A 19978-nucleotide genomic window follows, 5' to 3' on the forward strand; every position below is an offset into this window, starting at 1 on the left:
CTGCCCCTGCCCCCCTCCCCATCACAGCACAGACTGCTGCACTAAGGGTAAGGTGCTTGCCACTGCCAATTCAGCATAGACATGGCTTTGTTAGTGTTTCCTTTATTATAAAGCACTGAAATAAGTTAAATAAACAAGTGGGAGGCTGGGCAATCCCCCAGCCAGTTCCTCTCCTGCCCCTGGGAGCAGTGGAGGTGAACACAGGGCCCTTCTCACTGAGCTCATGAAGTGCATCAGTCAAGGCAAGGCCCCCTGGTCCATATGGGCCCCTCGCCCATGGGGTCTGAGCTGGTCCATATAGTGCCTAGGTTAGTCTGTGGAGCCCCTGGCCAGCGGGGGAGGAAGTAGGAGGTGGCTTCTGGTCCATCTGTATAAAACGTACAGGAGAGGCAGGGCTAATCCATAGGGCCCTGAGGGAGAAGGACCTAGTTCAGGGCGAGTCCGTATGGAGAGCCCGGCTACCAGCGGCACTCAAAGCTGTCGGACCCCGAGAGCTCAACACAGAGGAGGGGCTGTGAGCTGGGGCCCAGCCCTCAGAGGCAGAGAGGCCAGGCCCTCCTGCCCCACCATGGCCATGCACCTTCTGGTGGCGTTTGTAGTTGTCCCAGTGGCCTGTGGTGTAGGCGCAGGTGGCACAGCGGAAGGGCTTCTCGCCTGTGTGCCGCAGCATGTGGCGCTTGAGGTTCATGCTCTGATTGCAGCTGTAGTTGCAAAGGCTACACCGAAAAGGTTTGTCCCCAGAGTGGATGCGACCATGACGCTTGAGGTTGGCCAGGTTGCCACAGGCATAGGGGCAGAGGGGGCACTTGTAGGGCTTCTCTCCTGTGTGGACGCGCTGGTGCCGTTTCAGGTTATCCAGATGAGCAGAGGCATAGGGACAGCGGGCACAGCGAAAGGGCTTCTCGCCACTGTGCGTCTTCATATGCCGGGCCAGGTGGTTGGGATAATGAGTGGCAAAGGGGCAGAGGCTACAGGCAAAGCCTTTGTCACTGGGGCCTTGGGGCCCCCCACTGGCACCCCCTCCAGCCTCTCCTCGCATGCAGCGCCCACACATGGCAGCTCCCAGCCGACTACCCTCGCCCTCCTCCAGCTCCTGTCCACAGTTCCGGCAGGTCCAAGGGAACAGCAGCTCTGGCAGTGGTTCTGAGCCAGTCCCACAGAGGCCCTCCCCTTCACCCCGCAGCTGCCCACAGTCCGGCAGGAAACTGGCACCACCTGGTGGCACATGGAGGCTCAAATCTGGAAGCAGCAGAGCATCTGTGGGGACAATGAGACCTGAGCTATGAATTCAAGTATCCCTAAGGCCACCCACCCATGTCCCAGGTTCTTTTGGTTTCTGGCTTTTTACCTTCAGGTCGCCGGGGCACTGCCCCCTCCTGCTCTGTGGGACTGGGAGGCCGGGTGGGACGTGGAGCACAGCAGCGGAAGCCACAGGTCGGGCAGGGAGGAGTGGGGGGCCCCGTGTGGGTACGCTGATGCCGCCTCAGGTTGCCCAGGCTGCTGCAGGCAAAGGGGCAGTGGGGACAGCGGTAGGGCTTCTCGCCAGTGTGGGTGCGGGTATGTCGCGTCAGGTTGACGAGCTGGGCTGAGGCGTAGGGGCAGCGGCCACAGCGGAACGGCTTCTCCCCGCTGTGTGTCTGCATGTGCCGCTTCAGGTGGCTCGAGTAGTGGGACACGAAGGCGCAGAGGCGGCATGAGTACAGTAGCCGTGGGGGCAGCGGGGGCCCCCCACCCGGCCCTCCTGCCCCACAACACGGCCCCTCACCTGTCGGCCCCCCACACAGCTGGCAGGCTGGGCCTGGCCTCTCACCCCTGGCCTCCCCTGGACCCCTGGCTGGTTCCTCAACTTCACTCTCAGCACTTAGTGGCCGGCCGCCCCCAGACTCGTCATCACTCAGCCCGTAGGGAAGCCCAGGCCTGGCCCCCAGAGAGTCTCCTGGCAAGACAGACATGAGAAGAGACATCAGTGTGGGGTAGGACCAGGCTCCAAATTCGCTTTCTCAGTGGTGTCTCCCCACCCCTCGCCCTTGCTTGGCCCCACCCTTCACTTCAGTGATCCTGAAAATTCAATATGAATTACCTGCTTCTGAGCCTGTACTAACCTAGTGATGACAGCTGTACCTAATTCCACTGCACAGAAAAAGATCAAAGGCTCACAGTGGACCACAGGTTAAAATGAATCAATACTTAATTAGCTGGTTTTTGAGATAAGAAATTAAAGAGAAAATACACAAGGCAGAGGCCTGAGACCTTATTCTAAGCTCTGTATTAGGAAGGTCCTTTTTAGTATAGAGCTGATTATATAATAAAAACTATGTCAAGAGTGAGGCAAAATCTAGAGAGAAGTGGAAACAAAGTAATGTGCCTAAAAGATTTTCTTTTACATGGATTCCCCCAATGATTTTCAAAAACATCCTTTGTATAGGTGGCATAAGTGGGTAGATGGTGCACCAAATTAGGATGGGGTGATGTTAAGATTGACAGGGAAAAGGAATGTTCAAGAACACTTGGGGGTAGGGACCAAAACCTCAATAGAAAAGGGTTTATGCTGCAGGTGAAAGGCAGATTAGGCACAACTTAATTTCAACAAGAAGTTGTTTCCCTGACCCTCTTAAGCTTCATATAAAGAACGTGCTAGGCAGAAAAACAAGGTTATTTAAAAAGGACATTAACTTTTAAGCAGTTGTTCCATGTGATTCATCCACTGTCCTATTCATACCACCTTTGGACCAGGCCGCAGAACTTCACCTCAACAAAGTGATGGAGCTCACTGGACCATTAGACAAGTGAAAAAAATCTAGCTCAATTCTAAAATCACCCCTAGGTTGTGGCACTGTTTCATGTTTTGCTCACTGGCACTAAATCCTAACCCGCCTCTTGAAGGGCTGAAGTTCCAGCGGCCACTAATCCTTAACCAAGTCCCTCAAACCCACCTTCAGAGTCTCTCTCGAAGCCCATGAGCTGGTCGCTGTTGCCGTCACCTTCCTCCTCTTCCTCTTCCTCTTCCTCCTCAAACTCCAGATCCTGGCCTAGTAGCAAATCACTCTCCAATACGAGGGCCCCGGGTCCTTCGTCGAGGGAGTCTTCGGTATCCACTGAAGAAGGGAGGGGGCTTGTAGATTCTCCCTCAGGAACCGAGCCCATCATCCGCACCCCGGGAGCTAGCCCTCGAAGCCCGTACTTCCCGAACTCGCAGACCCTCTCGGGTTCCCTTAGTACCTCGGTAGGAAGCTAGGAGTCCAGATCGCCCACCCCATCCCTCAGGAGTCCCCCTCCACCCCGACCTGCACCCACTCCACTGACCCCACCCCCGCTCCTCCCCCCTCGCGGCCCCTGACCCCTGACCTTTGACCCCCTCGCATTTCACGGGCTGCGGGTGGCTCTGCTTCCTTCGGGGCATCGTGACCGGCTCCAGCCCGACGCGCCTCCGGCCTGCGGCCGCCCGGCCCCGCCCCTCCCAATCCGGCTTGCCCGCCCGCCCTTCTTCTCAGGGCCCGCGGGCCGCCTCCATACAGCGGCGCGGGCCCCGGGCAGCCCCCGGCCCTGGCCCCGGCGCCCAGCTCAGGCCGCTCCCGCCGCCGCCGCCGCCGCGTCCATTCATGGAGCCCCCTACCCCCCCCCCTACGGAGACCAGCTGGTACCTCCGTCCTCGCTTCCGCTTCCGCTGCCGCAGAGCCACACGGGACGCGTAGTCCGTGGAAAGCAGAAGCGGCGAAAACGTCCACAGCATGACCAGGAAGTGATTGTGACGTAAGGAAGCGAGCGAGCCAATCAGAGATGAGATAGAAACCAGCCGGGTGAGGAATGTAGAAGCTATGGCCCTGCTTTCAGTCTTAGTAGCCGCCCAGCAGGTCCTTATCCTTACCTGAAGGAACTAGTAAACTATTCCTGATTCCAGAGGAGGTTGAGGATGAGCCGTGAGGCTAGGCCAGCCTGCCCAGCAGCTCAGGGAACTGCAATACCTGGGTCCCTTCTGTCCCACACAGGTCTGGCGAGCGAGGCAGGCTCGCGCACACATGCACGCTCACAGACACACAGACGCACGCACAAACAGGCACACAAGTGCGCTGAGGGGCTTGGTAGATACCACCAAAGAGGTCGAATGTGGGGCCAGAGAGTTCTGGGTGGGCCGGGCAGGAGAGCATTATTGAAAAAAGGACACCACTGGCACAATTGGGTTTTGGCCTTTAGTCTGAAAAAGTGTTGATTGAAAGTGTACAACAGAGAGCGGGTGCAAGCGGCTGGGGGCCATGGAGCCGCCAATAAAAAAGAATGTCCTTAAATAAAGTTCACAGAGTAAAAACCAGAACCGCCAGTCTTCCCTCCAACACAACAGAGCACAGGCACAGAACCGGTGATGAGCCCCAAGGAGCAAGGAGGAGGCTGGGGAAGACAGCAGAGGTTCCCAGGCTGCTGTGTGGAGGGAGAGCCCTCTTTGGAATGGGCTGAGTAAAGCCACCCAGCTCCCCTGCACACCTCATAACCACTGCTAAGGCTAAAGGAAAAAGACAAAACTCAGTCTCAGGTCCAGAGGGCTCAAAAAACAGTCTAGGTGGGCAGGGGTCTGGACAACCATTAGTCCCGCTTGGCCTTCTTCTTATTGTCACTGTTGCCATTTTCTTCAGCCCCCTCAGAAGAGAGCACCTCCTCCAGTTTCCGCTTGCCACTCTCTGGCTGAAGCTCTGCTGTGTTTCGGGGCTTGAAGCAAATAATGATGCAGGTCATGTTGTCACACCCTGTACCATCTCCAGAAGTGTCTGGTGCCAGGCACTGATCCAGTAGCTACAAAAGGGACAATGCAGATAGCTCAACTTCAGGATTTGAACACCTTCCTAGGAACCTAAACTCCCAGAAGAGGGCTGACTCTGCTGAGACGGTGGCAGGAGGAGGAGAAAAGGCAACAGACGTCACAAAACAGGCCACCTGCTAGTGCATAAGGCATGAGGATAAGTCAGGGAAATGAAGGAAAATGGAACTTTCTAGACCAGCATCTGTCAGTAGTTAGTGATAACTTCCCAGCTCTGGTCTTGGCTCAGGTCACAAGACAAACCTTGGCTATGCAAACCAGATGCCCTTTCTCCTCTGCCCAGGCACTCACCTCTTCCACTATGGAGGACAATAACCGAAGCTCCCCATTTTCATCACGCTGGCTGATTTTTGATTGAATAAAGTCTATAACTTCCTGGCTGCTCATCACATTCCTGGGGTCAAAAACAATATATTCTTCTTTAGTCCCACTAAGGCAAAAGAAAGGAAATGTAGACAGAGGTGATAGCCCCCAGGACCAATGTAAATACCTACGGAGGACAGTCTTTTGCTCTGCCTTAGTCTTGGGGGTTCTGACACCAAGATGTCTGCCTGCCTAGGCTCTAATGCTAGGGCTGTTTGAGAAAAGTGCTGAATGTAGCTGTTAGAGGGATAAAAAAGCCAAACCACCTCAGAGCCCTACAAGAAAAGTAATGCTGCATAAATAAGGGAATTTTAGGTCATTCTACTGGTGCTCACCATATGCCATCACAGGCAATGACCATGAATTCGTGGTCGTCAGTGAGAGTCAAGACCTTGATGTCAGGAAGGGCTGATATCATCTGTTCCTCAGGTGGCAAGTTCTTATTTCTCTTGTAGAAGTGGTCTCCTGAGGTAAAGGAATGGTTGGTTGATGAGCAGTTTAAGCACTCCCCAAAGACTTGTGCTCAAGGCTGGTCAAGGATTACCATTCATTTCCCTTCTTTACAAAGTTCCATAATCTAAGTAAATGGAAAACTGAGTTCCAGTTTTTCTAGTTTCAGCCCTATCTTCAGTTTGCTATATCTTAGGTAGGTCACTAACCTGTTTTTTTTTTTTAATCATCCAAAAATGACAGCTACCATATCTATCTCATGGAGACATTTTACAGACAAAGGTCATAGATACCAAAGGACTTAGAAAAAGGTACAAGGGCCTATTAAGATTAAAGTTTGCTACCAGGGAGTCTGGAAAGAGAATAAGACCCCCGAAGTCTTCCCCACATTTTCCTGGCCCTTACCAATGGCTCTGGAGAGGTTGAGGCCCCCGTTGACTCGCCCATCCATGGTGACCTTGCCACCAGCATTCTTGATGCGTGCTAGCTCCACTTCATCCTCCGGTTTGTGGTCATAGGACATGTCCAAAGCTTTGCCAGCCTCGGACACCACACAACGAGAGTCTCCTGCATTGGCTACAATCAACTGCTTCCCTCGTATCAGAGCCACCACCGCTGTGGTACCGCTGTCAGAGCCAGGCTTAAGAGGAAGAAAGGGAGCATCAGGGGAGCTTCTGGACACAAACTCCTCATTGGTGCGCCCCTGACAATTTGCTTATGCTCTCTCCTCTCACTGGGACCACCAAGAGAGCACTAACAAACAGGAGAGGGATGGATTTAGTCTTTCCAAAGACTAGAGCATGCTTTCTACTCTGAGCTAACTGTTCCCTAAAGACCTAGTTCCCCTTATAGCATAAATGCCCCCATACCAGGGCTTCAGTACTAAGGCAGCAAGGAGATTCCCTGTCCTGAAATCACTATCAGGGAATCACATCTGCCTCTTGGCTTTTACAGACTTGGTGCTCCCCTTCCCTACACACCTCCTCCTTGCCTTCCATGCCTGGCACCATCATCTCCTCTTCTTCCTCGTCTTCTTCAGCCTCCTCAGTGTCATCCTCATCTTCCTCATTCTCTGCCTCTTCGCTGCTGTAGCCATCCTCTTCCTCACTGCATTCCTGCCAGAGGGATGATCCCAGGCTGCTGAGACTGAGATGACCCCCTGCCCCCCTCCCCCCAACTCATACTCAGAACCAAGAGGCTCTGACTGAACAAAGATTCTGAAAGCACTGAAAGATACAACTGTATGATCATGACAGAAAAATTTAGGGGAGGGGAGAGAGCTAGATGGGTAGAACTAATATCCTGAGCTGCGTTCAATACTCATGAGTAGGAAGTCCTAGGAAAGGCCAGGGCTCTCAGCCAGAAGCACTTTCCAGGCAACGCAGCCAGAAAATAAGTGGCCCAGAGAAGGAAATACCCAAATACCCAAAGTTAACCACCACCACCTTCTTGTTCTCTCTCTGAGACAGACTCTGAAAGGCTAGAACTAGATCTATTTGTTATAGTACCAACAAAGGAAGAGGTCTGAAGGCTGACAGTTCCTATGTTGGTAGAAATAATGAATTTAAGAAAACCTTGGAATGTAGTAGGTCTTGGAGGCTGATCTAAAAATAGAAGGTGGGGTATCTGGCTGGCTTAGTTGAGACAGCATGCAAACTCTTGATCTTGGGAGTTGTGAGTTCAAGCCCCAAGTTGGATATAGAAATTACTTAAAAAATTAAAAGTTAAAAAAAACAGAGAAGGAAAAGAGCCAACAGATATGCATGGTAACCAAATAGGCCCTCTCTGCAGATTCAGCATCTGTGTGCTCCCACAGGCCCTTACCTCACTGTCTTCCTCTTCCTCCTCTGCCTCATCTGACTCATCCTCACTGTCCTCAAAGAACTTGGACTTAGCAACTCGAGGCAGCTTGTCAGAGGCTGAAGAGCAGGAAGGCCCAGCCTCACCAGTGGGAGTGCCAGGCTCGCCACCTTGTCCTGCCTCAGTCCCACGTTCTGAGTTGGAGGAAAGGCCGGTGTGAGCCTTGGCTGTGGGGCCATTCTCCTCTGAAGAAGTTTCCCTAGATGGGTCCTCAGGTCCTGCCTCCCCGTTGAGGCCCTGGGACCCTGGCTCCTCGCCTGTCCCAGCTTCAGGTCTGCTGTGGGGAGCACCCTTGTGACAGTTCTGCCCGTAGCGTGTCAGTAGCTCTTCAATAGTCATGGTGGCCTCTTCATGCAGCAGCGCAGCCTCCTCATTGTCCACTGCAGAGAAGAGGTTGAATCAGCACGCCCACCCCAGACTCCTCATGGATCAGCCCCCCTTCCCACTTCCACAACCCTTGGAGGCTGAGTTTCAACTTCCCCACCACTGCCCACTCAAGGATCCTATCAAGTTTCCTATCAAGTCTCAGAACACCCCCTTGCTTCCTTCTCAAGTACTATCTGCCTGCATAGACTTCCTTTGGTCGTTGTCTCTCACCCTATTCTTAGTCAAAGGAATACTAGTTACTGTAGTACTAGTTACTGTATTCTCATTTTTGATTGATAAGTTGGAAACCTCATTATGGCTGAGGACCCAAGAAGCCCACAACGCTAGCTTTAGGCCTACAGCCCAGGCTTAGTGACTGGCGCTGAGGATAATGATAGTTCCAAGTCTTAAAAAAAGGGTCACATAAACATTAACAGGAACCAGAGAGACCCCGTCACAATGGCAAAAGATAATGTACATAAAAATCCTTACAATTATGGACACTAGGTCAAAGGTTAATTCTTCTCCTTCCATAACCTCATGGAGTATAGAACATAGAACATAGGGTTCTTTAATGTGAGGACTCCCCAAGTCCCTAAGAAGTCATCCTCTCTTAGAATTGACACATAAATAATACATATTAAAGAAGAGTTCTTTAAAATGTTGATTTCCTCTCAAACAAGGGATGCCAAACTCACCATCATCTTCATCAGCTACTTTTTCTTTTTCATCCTCATCCTCAGTGGGTCGCCCTGCAATCTGTGCCAGCTCCTTAATGACTTCCTCAGTGGTCAGTTTGGCATCAATAGCCAAGAAGGCATCTTCTAATGCCTGTATATAAGTCAAATAGTATGAAGCAAGTGTAGAAAAAAGTACAGTGGGTACAACATGAATTGCCTATATACAGCCTGGGTACAAAGATGGCATGCCAATTACAGCGTGATCTACCATACAAGGAGACACTGACATATCAATAAAAAACAGTTCAGAGACCTGAGAATAATGAAGCAGCTCTAAAAAGGCCCAGTGGGAATAGAATTCTTTAAGAAATGCAATAAGCAGCAGCTTACTGACAGTAAGAAAGGAAAAGCAAAGGACTGGAAAACAAGGGCAAGCCTACAGAAGTAGAGAAGGAGCACTACGAAAAGACAGACCTTTTGTAGCTTGCCTTCTTTGTAGGCCTTCTGATCTTTGATGATCTCAGGAAGGTATTTGGCACAGTACAAGGCAACTTCCTCCCCTAGAAGAAAGGTAAGGTCACCCAGAGCACTGCTTCCCACATACAAAGTCATATAGTATTTACATGTCATACTGGAGTGGACCCCAAGGGTTGAGGAAATGACTATCTCATACAACTGAAACCTATCTGAAAGATAACTGTTTAGGAAGTTCTGAGCCAGAAAATGGATGTCACCATCAACTCTTCAGGACTATGTTAATATACCTTTTGTCTTTTCTCATCTATATACTTAGTTCTCAGTGGGAAAAAAATAAATACATTCTAATACGGGAAGAGGCTTTCTGGGTTAAAACAAGGCCTGGTCAGATTATAAACTAATACAATATCCTGTTATGAAAACAGAATGGCAGAATAGAGAAAAACAGCACTGGGAAGGAAATGGTATCTGAGGACCAGAACCTTGGAAGGGAAAAGAACTACTGAGAACCTGTTCTTGCCCCCAAAAGTCTGGAACTGGTGTTCAAGAATGTCACCAATATGATCTGCAAAAGTTACCTCCATGTCCATCATAGACAGAAAACATGGCTGTCTCACTGTCCAACTCAGGAATACAGTTGTGCGCATCCTAGGAAAAAGAGAGCATAATTAGCATTTCTCAAGGTCAAAGGATGCTCTTCCTTGTGCACCTCAAGTCGTAAGGATCGCCTTCACGCCTTAATCTCACTAACCCTTCCCTAGCTGACCTACATGGCCTAGAAATAAGAAAGGAAAATGGGATGATAAAATAAGAAAAGAAGTACAGGGAAAGGAGAAAGGAAAAGGGCCAAGGGAGGGAAGGAGGGGAGGAAAGGAAGCAGAGAGGGTAGAAGGGAGAGAGATGAATCAGGTCACTACCTCTGCAGTCTAGCAGCCTCGGCCTAGGAGATCTCAGTCCAGATGGCAGAATGTTTGGCTGTTGGAACTCTAGACCTGACCTTTTGGATTTGTGGCAACTATGGGAAGAACCAGAATAAAGGATCTTTAAAGTCACTTCTAGACCCATTCTATGAAACAGAGAACTTCAAGGAAGAAAATGTTAGGGAAGATAGCAAAAAGAGACCCGAGGGCATTACCAACCTGACAAGTTGCTAGGAGAAACCTAAAATGCCTAAGTGAAAGCACTAAAATTTGTAGAACTATATACACATACACTTATACCACGACTTCCCCAAAGCACCATCTAAACAAATCATTCTCTTCTCTCAAAGCTTAACTCAGTAAGTTATCTTCAGGATAGGCAGAGGATATATTTACAAAAGAATCCTCCCAACAAATAATGTTATTAAGCTACATTGTGTTTAGTACTCGTTAACTGGAATTTACAATGCCTCATGTAATTAGCCTTCCCACCTCCTACCCCCAGCTGGAAATAAGATATCATTCATCGCTGATGGCATTAGCACACCTGAAGAAAAGTCTGCAAAGGTCCTGCTGCAGCAACATCATGGTTGGAAGGCTGGGCTTGATCAAATTCTTCTAATAAAAAAACTCTGTCACCCCAGGCAAACCTCCAGGCTAGGCCCTAAGATGCTGAACCTAGGTGAGAATGTGCTGTAGCTTACTCTGCCCTATCTTGGAACACAACCCCACCTTCCTTTCAGGTACTTTCTACAAACAAAAAAAATATAATCAGCTATTTACTCTGATTGATGTGTAAGTTAATGGTTCTCCTTCCTCTTTGAGGCATTTCACTTTCCTAGCTGTATCAATACTTAGGAAATCAGTGCAATGGTTCTTCTGTTGTCCCTGCAGTAGGACTAAGCTTTCATTACACAAATCTAGAAAATAAAGGCTATTTTAAGGTAGTAAATGAGAGAATGCAAAATAACTATTTTGTATTTCCCACTGATTGATTCTAAGACAAAGTGTCGCAGAATCTAATGGGCTGCCACAGAGGGCCCTCAATGGCCTATCTAATAAAGTTGTGAACAATCGCCTCTGAGCCCCATCCCCAGGACATGGAGAGCACCGTAGACCACAAAGGTCTTCTCCCTCTTCCAATCACTCAACCACCAGCCACACTGGCCTTCCTTCCCGCTGAGCCAGGGTTACTGGACCTACCTCTCCTCTCAGCACCTTTTGGCCTGCCTTTATGACCATCTATTGCCTCAGCATCCTCTAACAGTGGTTCTCAGACTTTATGTGCCTAAGAATTCATTTGTTATTCCTTCACCAAATATTTGAGTACCCATTATGTTCCAGGATCACTTCTGAGTGTTTGGGATATATCAGTGAATAAAATGAAGACCTGCACTTCATAAAGAAAGTTACATTCTGGGACGCCTGGGTGGCTCAGTTGGTTGGGCAGCTGCCTTCGGCTCAGGTCATGATCCCAGCTTCCTGGGATCGAGTCCCACATCGGGCTCCTTGCTCCGCAGGGAGCCTGCTTCTCCCTCTGACTCTGCCTTCCACTCTGTCTGCCTATGCTCGCTCTCGCTCACTCTCTCTCTCTCTCTCTGACAAATAAATAAATAAATAAATAATCTTTAAAATAAAAAAAAAGAAAGTTACATTCTCATGAGGAATATATACAATAAACACAACAAATAGTTAAATCCTATCGCATGATGCTGTAACTCCTATAGAAACATGATAGTGCTATGGAATAAAGGAAAGGCAGAACAGAGGACTGAGTTGGGATTACAGAAAAGGGGCAGGGGAACTGAATTGGCATGGGACACAGTGTGGTACACACTTGCTAAAGCCATTAGCAACTGTACCTCAGCAGTCACTACCTAAGTCATGATCAGCAAAATAGTATGTCATATTAATGTTGACTTTAATTCTGTCGATTTTGTAGTGTGGTTTGTTGGCATGGAATTTATGCCCAGTTCTATGTTTGTACTCATTTAAGTAAAATTAAATTAAAATTGTTTTAGTGAATTCTGGAGTTCCACAAGTATTGCTTTCATTTAAAAAAAAAAAAAAAATCCATGGAAGAGCTCCAAGATATTTTGTTAAATAAGGAAAGCAAAGTGCAGAAGGAAAGCAAAGTACAGAATAACATATTTAGTAAGCTGCTTTTGTGTAAGAAGAGGGAGCACAGGAATAGATATTTGTCTTTACATACTGCAATACTACATGGATACACAGAAAACTAAAGAAAAACAGTTAACCATGGTGGGAACCAGAGGGTGCAGACAGATAGGAGCAAGATGAGCCATAGGAATGTTCAGTTTCTTCAAAAGTAAATTAAATATTTTTTTAAAAGATTTTATTTATTTATTTGACAGACAGAGATCACAAGTAGGCAGAGAGGCAGGCAGAGAGAAAGGGGAAGCAGGATCTCTGCCGAGCAGAGAACCCGATGCGGGACTCGATCCCAGGACCCTGGGATCATGACCCGAGCTGAAGGCAGAGGCTCAACCCACTGAGCCACCCAGGCACCCAGAAAGTAAATTAAATATTTTTAAAAGACTCAATGTATCACCAGAATTTGAGAAACTGGTCCAACTAATTCCACTTTTTGTAGGGGAGGGAAAAGCAATCTACTTGTCCACTCCTTCCTAATGGAACAGGACAATCATTCTCTGTCCTGCAGTACCACTCTAAATCAGAACTGTACTGTCTCTTTTGAACCCACACCTCTATTCAAATCATCTTTTTTGACTTCCTCATCTGTTTCTCACAAAAGCATGTGATGTGAAGCAGATCTAGCTTCATATGAACTTTTGAAAAAATAGAAAAGTGATTAAAAACAAGGAAATATCCTTTTGTGCAAATTAGAATAATGAAGATTAATAATAACCAAGGGTAATAAGAGTGAAGTAAAAACACATCCTCATATCCTGACCAACAAGAATATAAATTAGTATAGCCTGCCTGGAACACAATTTGGTAATATATCAAAATTTCAAATGCACATGCCCTTTGATTTAGTAACTGGACTTCCAAAAGTTTATTTTATGGAAGAATAATAAGAAAAGGGTACAAGGATACATATAAGAATGGTCACTATAGGGGCGCCTGGGTGGCTCAGTGGGTTAAAGCCTCTGCCTTCAGCTTAGGTCATGATCCCAGGGTCCTGGGATGGAGCCCCACATCGGGCTCGCTGCTCTGCAGGGAGCCTGCTTCCTCCTCTCTCTCTGCCTGCCTCTCTGCCTACTTGTGATCTCTATCAAATAAATAAATAAAATCTTAAAAAAAAAATGATCACCATAGTGGTGCCTGGGTGGCTCAGTCAGTTAGGTTCTACCTTCAGCTCAGGTCATGACTAGAATCAAGCCCAACATTGGGCTCCCTGCTCAGTAGGAAGCCTGCTTTCTCCCTCTCCCACTCCCCCTGCTTGTGTTCCCTCTCTCGCTGTCTCTCCCTCTCTCTGTTTCAAATAAATAAATAAAATCTTAAAAAAAAAAAAAGATCACTATAGCATTATTTATACTAAAGAACAATTATGAACACCCTAATTTCCATGAAAAAATTAAATTACAAGGGATACATCCCTCCAACAGAACACAACTATTAAAAATGAGCATGTAGGGGATGCCTGGGTGGCTCAGTTGGTTAAACAAGTCTGCCTTCAGCTCAGGTCATGATCTCAGGGTCTTGGGATCAAGGCTCCCTGCTCTATGGGGAATTTCTCTCTCTCCCTCTGCCACTCCACCTGCTCATGCTCCCCTCACCCGTCCTGCCTCTCTCAAATAAATAAAATCTTTAAAAAAATAAAAAATATTTTTAAAAATGAAATGAATGTGTTCATTTGGAAATAGGTTCACAATATATTAAGTGATAAAAGGAGAAAAAAATAAAAGCACCTATATATATTTCCTAGAAGTCTGGGTAGAGAATAAGAATGGCGTAATAATTTTTTTCTATTTTTTTTTACTTTATAACTTTTTGTACAATATGCCATATTGTTCTGGTTTGAATGATAATGATGACAAAATGAACCTATGAACTGCCCTCAAGTGGCCATGCTATGATATACTGCAGGATTTCTGGCCAGCTACCTCTTGGTGTGCCTCCATTTTCTCTCCTATAATATGGAACAGGAATAGCTACCATATTTACCCTTATCACCACAGAAGTATTGTGATGCAATAGTTGCAAAATACGTAAAACTCCTTGTAAGTGGGAATTCAGCAAATGTATATTCTGTTCTGGTATCAGATTCTACCTCACATTTTTCTTCCCTATTCTTATTCTCAAAGAGGAATGCCTACTATAAAGATTCATCTTCTATATTGAGGTCTCAGTTCCTAGAACTACTTCACACTACCTTTTCTTTCACTTCTGGTAAGGCCCTCATCTATTTTATCATTTGGAACTGTTCTACCCTCTCTAAGCACTTTAGTTTCCCCCTTTGCATCTCTGTTCAGAGCCTACCTACCTTTACCCTTGCTTTTCTTTCTCTCTTGACCTTTCTGAGCCAGAGCCAAGTATTTCAACACTGTCTCTTAGCAATCTAGAAAAACTCATCCAACCTCGTATAACCCGACCAACTGCTTTCTTTGCCCCTGAATCAGAGCCACTAAGTACTGCTAGTTATAAAATGTCATGAACTCATGTTGATTGTGCACCCTAATCCCATTCAGCATTTTTCTCACGTGTTCTGCATTGGTGCTTAAATATATTCACCACAGTCAGTCACAAACCTTTCCCACATTGTTCAAGTTCTCAATGCTCTTCTTTCACTCTTAGCAGATGAGCTAACCTCTTACTTTACTTAGATCAAGGTCATATTTCAAGAACTACCTCATCGTCTCTATTCTACCTCAAAATTTCTCTACCGGTTTACCCAACCTCTCCTTCATTTTTGCCTCCAAAGCATTGTTTCTCCTCTTTTCTTCTTTTTATTTAACAAAACCTGTATTAAACCATTTATTGGAAACTGGTTAAAATCATCTCTTTTTTTTTTTTTAGATTTATTTTCCTCTTAAACTTCTAATCTCAAAATCTTTTCCTTCGAGATTTTACTTCACAGAGCAGGCAATAACTGTGATAGCAACCCAAATAGCCATTTGGCAGGCTTCATTTTTTCCCAAATACTGTACATAATTAAATAGTGAAAACAATGTCAGCTTTCTTGAAAGTTCTCTTGGGCTCTGTGAAGTTCCAGTCGCCTGTTTCTATAGGATGTCCCTTCATTTCAAACTTAACATATGTAAATAGAAACTCAGCAGTCTTCAAAAAAAAATCAGAACTTCCCCTGTAGGTCTTATTTCTAATCTTGGAATCTTAACTTTCCCAGGCAACACTTAGTATCAGTTTACCTTTACTTTCTGGGTCTCTTCTACCATCCAATCACCAAGTCCTACTAACTTTTCCCTTATAACTTTGTTCCTGGATTACTTTACTCTTACTAGCATTTTATCTCCTTCCTGTTTCTACTCTCTGCCCCTGTAATCCAGCCTACATACATTCAGATGCCAGATTATCCTTCCCAATATAACACTTTATTGCTAAAAACTTCCATGAATTCTACTGGATATAAGATTAATTCCACACAACTTACAGGCAATTTAAAGCACTCAATCATCATTCCTACCCATCTCTATAAACTAATCTCTTAATTTTCATACCATTCCCCAAAAGAAACTACTCCACTCAACACTGACCACATCACCCCAGCAGAGTAGAAAGCAGGCCTCACGAGTCCTTCCTCATATCCCTCCCTCCGATATCCTTCTCATTCTCATTCTTCTTCTTCCTCTTTCCTCCTCTCCTTTTGTACCCATTTATACTCTCTCCTTAAGGTCCAGTTAGTCTCACCATCTCCAAGAATTCTTTCTCAGTGTGCCTGGGTGGCTCAGTGGGTTAAAGCCTCTGCCATCGGCTCAAGTCATGATCTCAGCGTCCTGGGATGGAGCCCCGCATCTGGCTCTCTCAGCAGGGAGCCTGCTTCCCCTTCTCTCTGCCTGCCTCTCTGCCTACTTGTGATCTCTGTCTGTCAAATAAATAAATAAATCTTTAAAAAAAAAAAGGAGTTCTTTCTCGATCACACCAAAACTCTATGATCATTCCTCTCTCCAAACTCTTTTAATATTTACTGTCTCTACCAATAATATGGTTACTCAGCATATACTGTCTTGTATTGCTATCCAGCATTCCATGAGGGAAAGAGTCTTAGGTCCAAAACTCTATCGTAAACCAGAAAAAACTTCTTTACAGCTTTGGAGCCTAAAACTATGTTCTGCAATATAGTAGGACTCCATGTTTGTTTATGATGGTGAGTTTCCAGCTGCCTCAGGACAAATACCTTACAGATGCCTCCTCTCTCATTTCCTATCCTAAACCTAGACATGTATCGTAACACACTAACAGCTGATAGTCTGAAGGACATGACTCAGAACACATAGGTCACCTGAGTCAGGGACCTTAGGCCTTGCCTTACTTAAAATCACGTATCATACAGAACCTTCAGATCTTCTAGGCAACCAATGGATCTATATTAATAAAATCCTGGTTATCCTGCCTGATGTCAATCTCCTAAGATTATAAATACATCCACAAATGTTCCTGTGTTACTGGATGATCAACCATTTATATTTATATACATAAACTTATCTAAATCTTTATAAACCAAGACAAAAAGTTTGAAGGTGGTTGGGAAGGAACTATATTTTTTATTTTTAAAAGTCATGTATTACTATCTTTTAAAATTACATGCATGTATTACCTCAATGCTATAGAATATTTTGTGTCTCCCAATATTCATATGTTGAAATGTAATCCCCAACATGACACTATTTGGAGGTGGGTGTTTGGGAAGTAATTAGGTCATGAGTGAGATTGTGCCCTTATAAAAGCAACTTCAAATAGCTCCCTTGTCTTGAAAATAGAACTAGAAGGCAGACATCTATGAACCAGAAAGTGGGCCCTCAGCAGACACCTCAGTCTCGGACTTAGGAGCAGGGTCTTGAAGATATATTTTTATACCCGTGTTCACAGCAACTTTATCCACAATACACAAAAGGAAGAAACAACCTAAGAGTCCATCAACAAATGAATGGGTAAATAAAATGTGGTATAGTCATACAATGGATACTATTCAGCCTTAAAAAGGAAGGAAATTCTGACACATGCTATAACATGGATGAACCTTGAGAATACTATGCTAAGTGAAAGAAGCCAGTCACTAAATGACAAATGTGTCTTTCTAGGAGTTACCTTGCGGTAGTCAAATTCATAGAAATAGGAAGTAGAATGGTTGCCAGGGGGTAGGGGCAGAGGGCAGGCAGAATGGAGAGCTGTTTAACTGGTATAGGGTTTCAATTCTGCAAGATGAAAATATTTCTGGCAATTGGTCGCCCAACAGTATGAATGCACCGAACTGTAGATTTCAAAATGGTGAAGATGGAAGATTTTATGTTATGTGTATTTTACCACAACTTAACATAAAATAAAACATACACACACATACAACCTCCCATAAAGAAAAGACCTGTCTCAGATGGCTTCAATGGTAAGTTTTACCAAGAATTTTAAAGAGAACAATACCAATTCTTCACAAACTCTTCCAATGTATAGAAGAGGAAGCAACACTTCCCAAATGATTCTGAGGCCAATATTATCCTGATACTTAAACCAAAGACATCACAAGAAAACTACAGACTTAGTATTGTTAAAGATAGCAACACTCAACTAGATCTACAGATTCAGCACAATCCCTATCAAAATTCCAAGTGCCTTTTGCACAGAAATTGACAAGCTGATCCTAAATTCATATGGAAATGCAAGGGACCCAGAAAAGGAGAAATAAGAAAAAGAACAAAGCTGGAAAACTCACACTTCCTAATTTCAAAACTTACCACAAAGCTAATGGTAACCAAGACAGTGTGGTACTAGCAGAGCCGTAAGTACACAGATCAATGGGAATGGAAGGAGTCCAGAAATAAATCCTCATTATTTATAGTCAAATGATCTTAACAATGATGCCAAGATAATTTGTGAGTGGGAATAGGCTTTTTAACAAATGGTTTTGGGACAAGTAGATATCCACATGTGAAAGTATGAAATTGGAGCTCTTTCTTACACCATTCACAAAAATTAACCCACAATGGCTATGAGAGCTAAAACTATAAAACTCTTAATAGAGAAACTGGACTTCAACAAAATTCAAAATCTTTGTGCTTCAAAGGACAAGAAAGCAAAAAGGCACCCCACATAATAGGTGAAAATATTTGTAAATCATATCTGATAAAGGACTTTTATCCAAAATATATAAAAAACCCTTACAATCTCAATAAAAAGACAAAAAAAAGGGGGGGGGGGAGACAACCCAATACAAACAGACAAAAGATCCAAACAGACATTTCTTCAAAGATCTGTAAGTGGCAATTAACTCAAGAAAAGATGGTGAAACATAAGCTACCAAGGAAATACAATCAAAACCACAGTGAGGGAATGCCTGGGTGGCTCAGTTGGTTAGCTGCTGCCTTCAGCTCGGGTCATCATCCCTCATGATCCCAGAGTCCTAGAGTCCTGGGATTGAGTCCCACATCAAGCTCCCTGCTGAGCAAGGAGCCTGCTTCTCTCTGCCTTTGCCAGCCACTCTGCCTGCTTGTGCTTTCTCTCTCTCTCTGACAAATAAATTAAAAATTTAAATTAAAAAAAAAAAAAAGAACCACAGTGAGCTTCCATTTCACACCCACTAAAATGGCTATAATAAAAAGGGGAGGCTGTAGAGAAACTGACACCCTCATATATTGCTGGTAAGAATCAAAATGGTGAGACCACTTTGAAAAACAGTTAGGTAGCTCCTCAAAATGTTAAACATGGAGTTACTATATGACCCAGCAATTCCACTCCTACAACATATTCAAGAGAAATAAAAACTTATTTCCACATAAAAATTTATAAATGGACGTTCTTAGCATCATTATTCATCATGGCCAAAATGTGGAAATCTAAATATCCATTAACTGATGAATGGATAAACAAAATAGCCATAAAATGGAATACTATGGGCGCCTGGGTGGCTCAGTGGGTTAAAGCCTCTCTGCCTTCGGCTCGGGTCATGATCTCAGGGTCCTGAGATCCAGCCCCACATCGGGCTCTCTGCTTGGTGGGGAGCCTGCTTCCCCCACCCTCTCTGTCTGCCTCTCTGACTACTTGTGATTTCTGTCTGTCAAATAAATAAATAAAATCTAAAAAAAAAAAAAAAAAAAAAAGGGAATACTATTCAGCCATCTAAAAGAATTCATGGTGACTCTTAGAACTACTGTTTAGAGGGGAGCCTGGGTGGCTCAGTTAGTTAAGCCCTGCCTTCAGCATATGTCATGATTTCGGGGTCCTGGGATCAAAACCAACGTGGCGGGGAGGTCCCTGCTCAGCAGGGAATCTGCTTCTCCTTCTCTCCTCCTTCCCTGTCATGCTCTCTCTCAAACAAATAAAATCTTAAAAAAAAAAAAAAAGAAAAAGAAAAATATTGTTTAGTAAAAGAAGGCAGACATAAAAGGTGACATTTTTATAAAATGTTAAAGATAGGCAAATCCATACAGATATAATATAAATTGGTGGTTGCAAGGGGTTAGAGGAGGGGAGGTACAGAGTGACTGGTAATGGTTATAGGTTTTCTTCTTCAGTGATAAAACAGTTCTAAAACTATAGTGGTGATGGCTGTACAACTCTGAGTATTTTAGCCACTGAAATGTATGCTTTAAATGGATATGGTATATGAACTATATCTCAAAATTGTTTAGTAAGAAATCTGTATATACATTTTTAGGTACTATATGTGATTAAAAGTTGATAGACTCCATCTCTGGACAGGATCTAAAGGGAAACAGAAAACAACTCCTCTGAACTCAGTACTCAGTTTAAAGCACGTCATTATATATTAGCGATGCCTTAAGATAAGTTCTAAAGATTTATGCTTTCAGACAGCATAATTTTAAAAGAGCTTACAGGCGCGCTGGGTGGCTCAGTGGGTTAAACCTCTCCCTTCGGCTCAGGTCATGATCTCAGGGTCC

General features: G+C 45.1%; 2 protein-coding genes and 1 pseudogene across 5 annotated transcripts in view; 1 reads left to right on the forward strand and 2 right to left on the reverse strand.

Annotated features, from left to right (window-relative positions):
• LOC309870608 (glucokinase regulatory protein-like) overlaps positions 1-19978 on the forward strand; it is an 878156-nt pseudogene that overhangs the window by 759715 nt on the left and 98463 nt on the right. The gene's annotated exons all lie outside the window — the stretch shown is intronic.
• Positions 87-3692, reverse strand: ZNF513 (zinc finger protein 513). Of its 3 annotated transcripts, none has more exons than XM_082745132.1 (4): positions 3642-3692; positions 2934-3095; positions 1349-1936; positions 87-1257 (listed from the first exon to the last, which is right to left on the reverse strand). In XM_082745132.1, exons 2-4 carry the CDS (start codon positions 2956-2958, stop codon positions 431-433), a joined length of 1440 nt encoding a protein of 479 aa, XP_082601258.1. In that variant the 5' UTR covers positions 2959-3095; positions 3642-3692; the 3' UTR covers positions 87-430. The 3 variants fall into 3 exon arrangements, with proteins under 3 accessions (XP_082601258.1, XP_082601256.1, XP_082601257.1); XM_082745130.1 differs by lacking the exon at positions 3642-3692 and adding an exon at positions 3346-3523; XM_082745131.1 differs by lacking the exon at positions 3642-3692 and adding an exon at positions 3220-3306.
• PPM1G (protein phosphatase, Mg2+/Mn2+ dependent 1G) overlaps positions 4174-19978 on the reverse strand; it is an 18271-nt gene continuing 2466 nt past the window's right edge. The window contains exons 2-10 of the mRNA XM_082745129.1: positions 9582-9651; positions 9001-9086; positions 8545-8677; positions 7445-7860; positions 6601-6735; positions 6026-6260; positions 5506-5635; positions 5099-5201; positions 4174-4782 (exon numbers count right to left, since the gene is read on the reverse strand). Of these exons, the coding sequence (XP_082601255.1) occupies positions 4576-4782; positions 5099-5201; positions 5506-5635; positions 6026-6260; positions 6601-6735; positions 7445-7860; positions 8545-8677; positions 9001-9086; positions 9582-9651 (1515 nt within the window). The 3' untranslated portion in view covers positions 4174-4575. The remainder of the gene's footprint in view (positions 4783-5098; positions 5202-5505; positions 5636-6025; positions 6261-6600; positions 6736-7444; positions 7861-8544; positions 8678-9000; positions 9087-9581; positions 9652-19978) is intronic.

Source organism: Mustela nivalis, assembly GCF_964662115.1.
Source record: "Mustela nivalis genome assembly, chromosome: 8".
In the NCBI taxonomy this organism is placed as follows: domain Eukaryota; kingdom Metazoa; phylum Chordata; class Mammalia; order Carnivora; family Mustelidae; genus Mustela; species Mustela nivalis.

What these genes read in the sequence shown, in the direction of transcription:
- ZNF513 (XM_082745130.1), bottom strand. Translation starts at nt 3,400, where the DNA reads ATGCCCCGAAGGAAGCAGAGCCACCCGCAGCCCGTGAAATGCGAGGGG. An exon ending in CTTCGAGAGAGACTCTGAAG is followed by an intron (nt 1,937 to 2,933) that starts GTGGGTTTGAGG and finishes CTGTCTTGCCAG; the next exon opens with GAGACTCTCTGGGGGCCAGG. An exon ending in AGTGCCCCGGCGACCTGAAG is followed by an intron (nt 1,258 to 1,348) that starts GTAAAAAGCCAG and finishes TTGTCCCCACAG; the next exon opens with ATGCTCTGCTGCTTCCAGAT.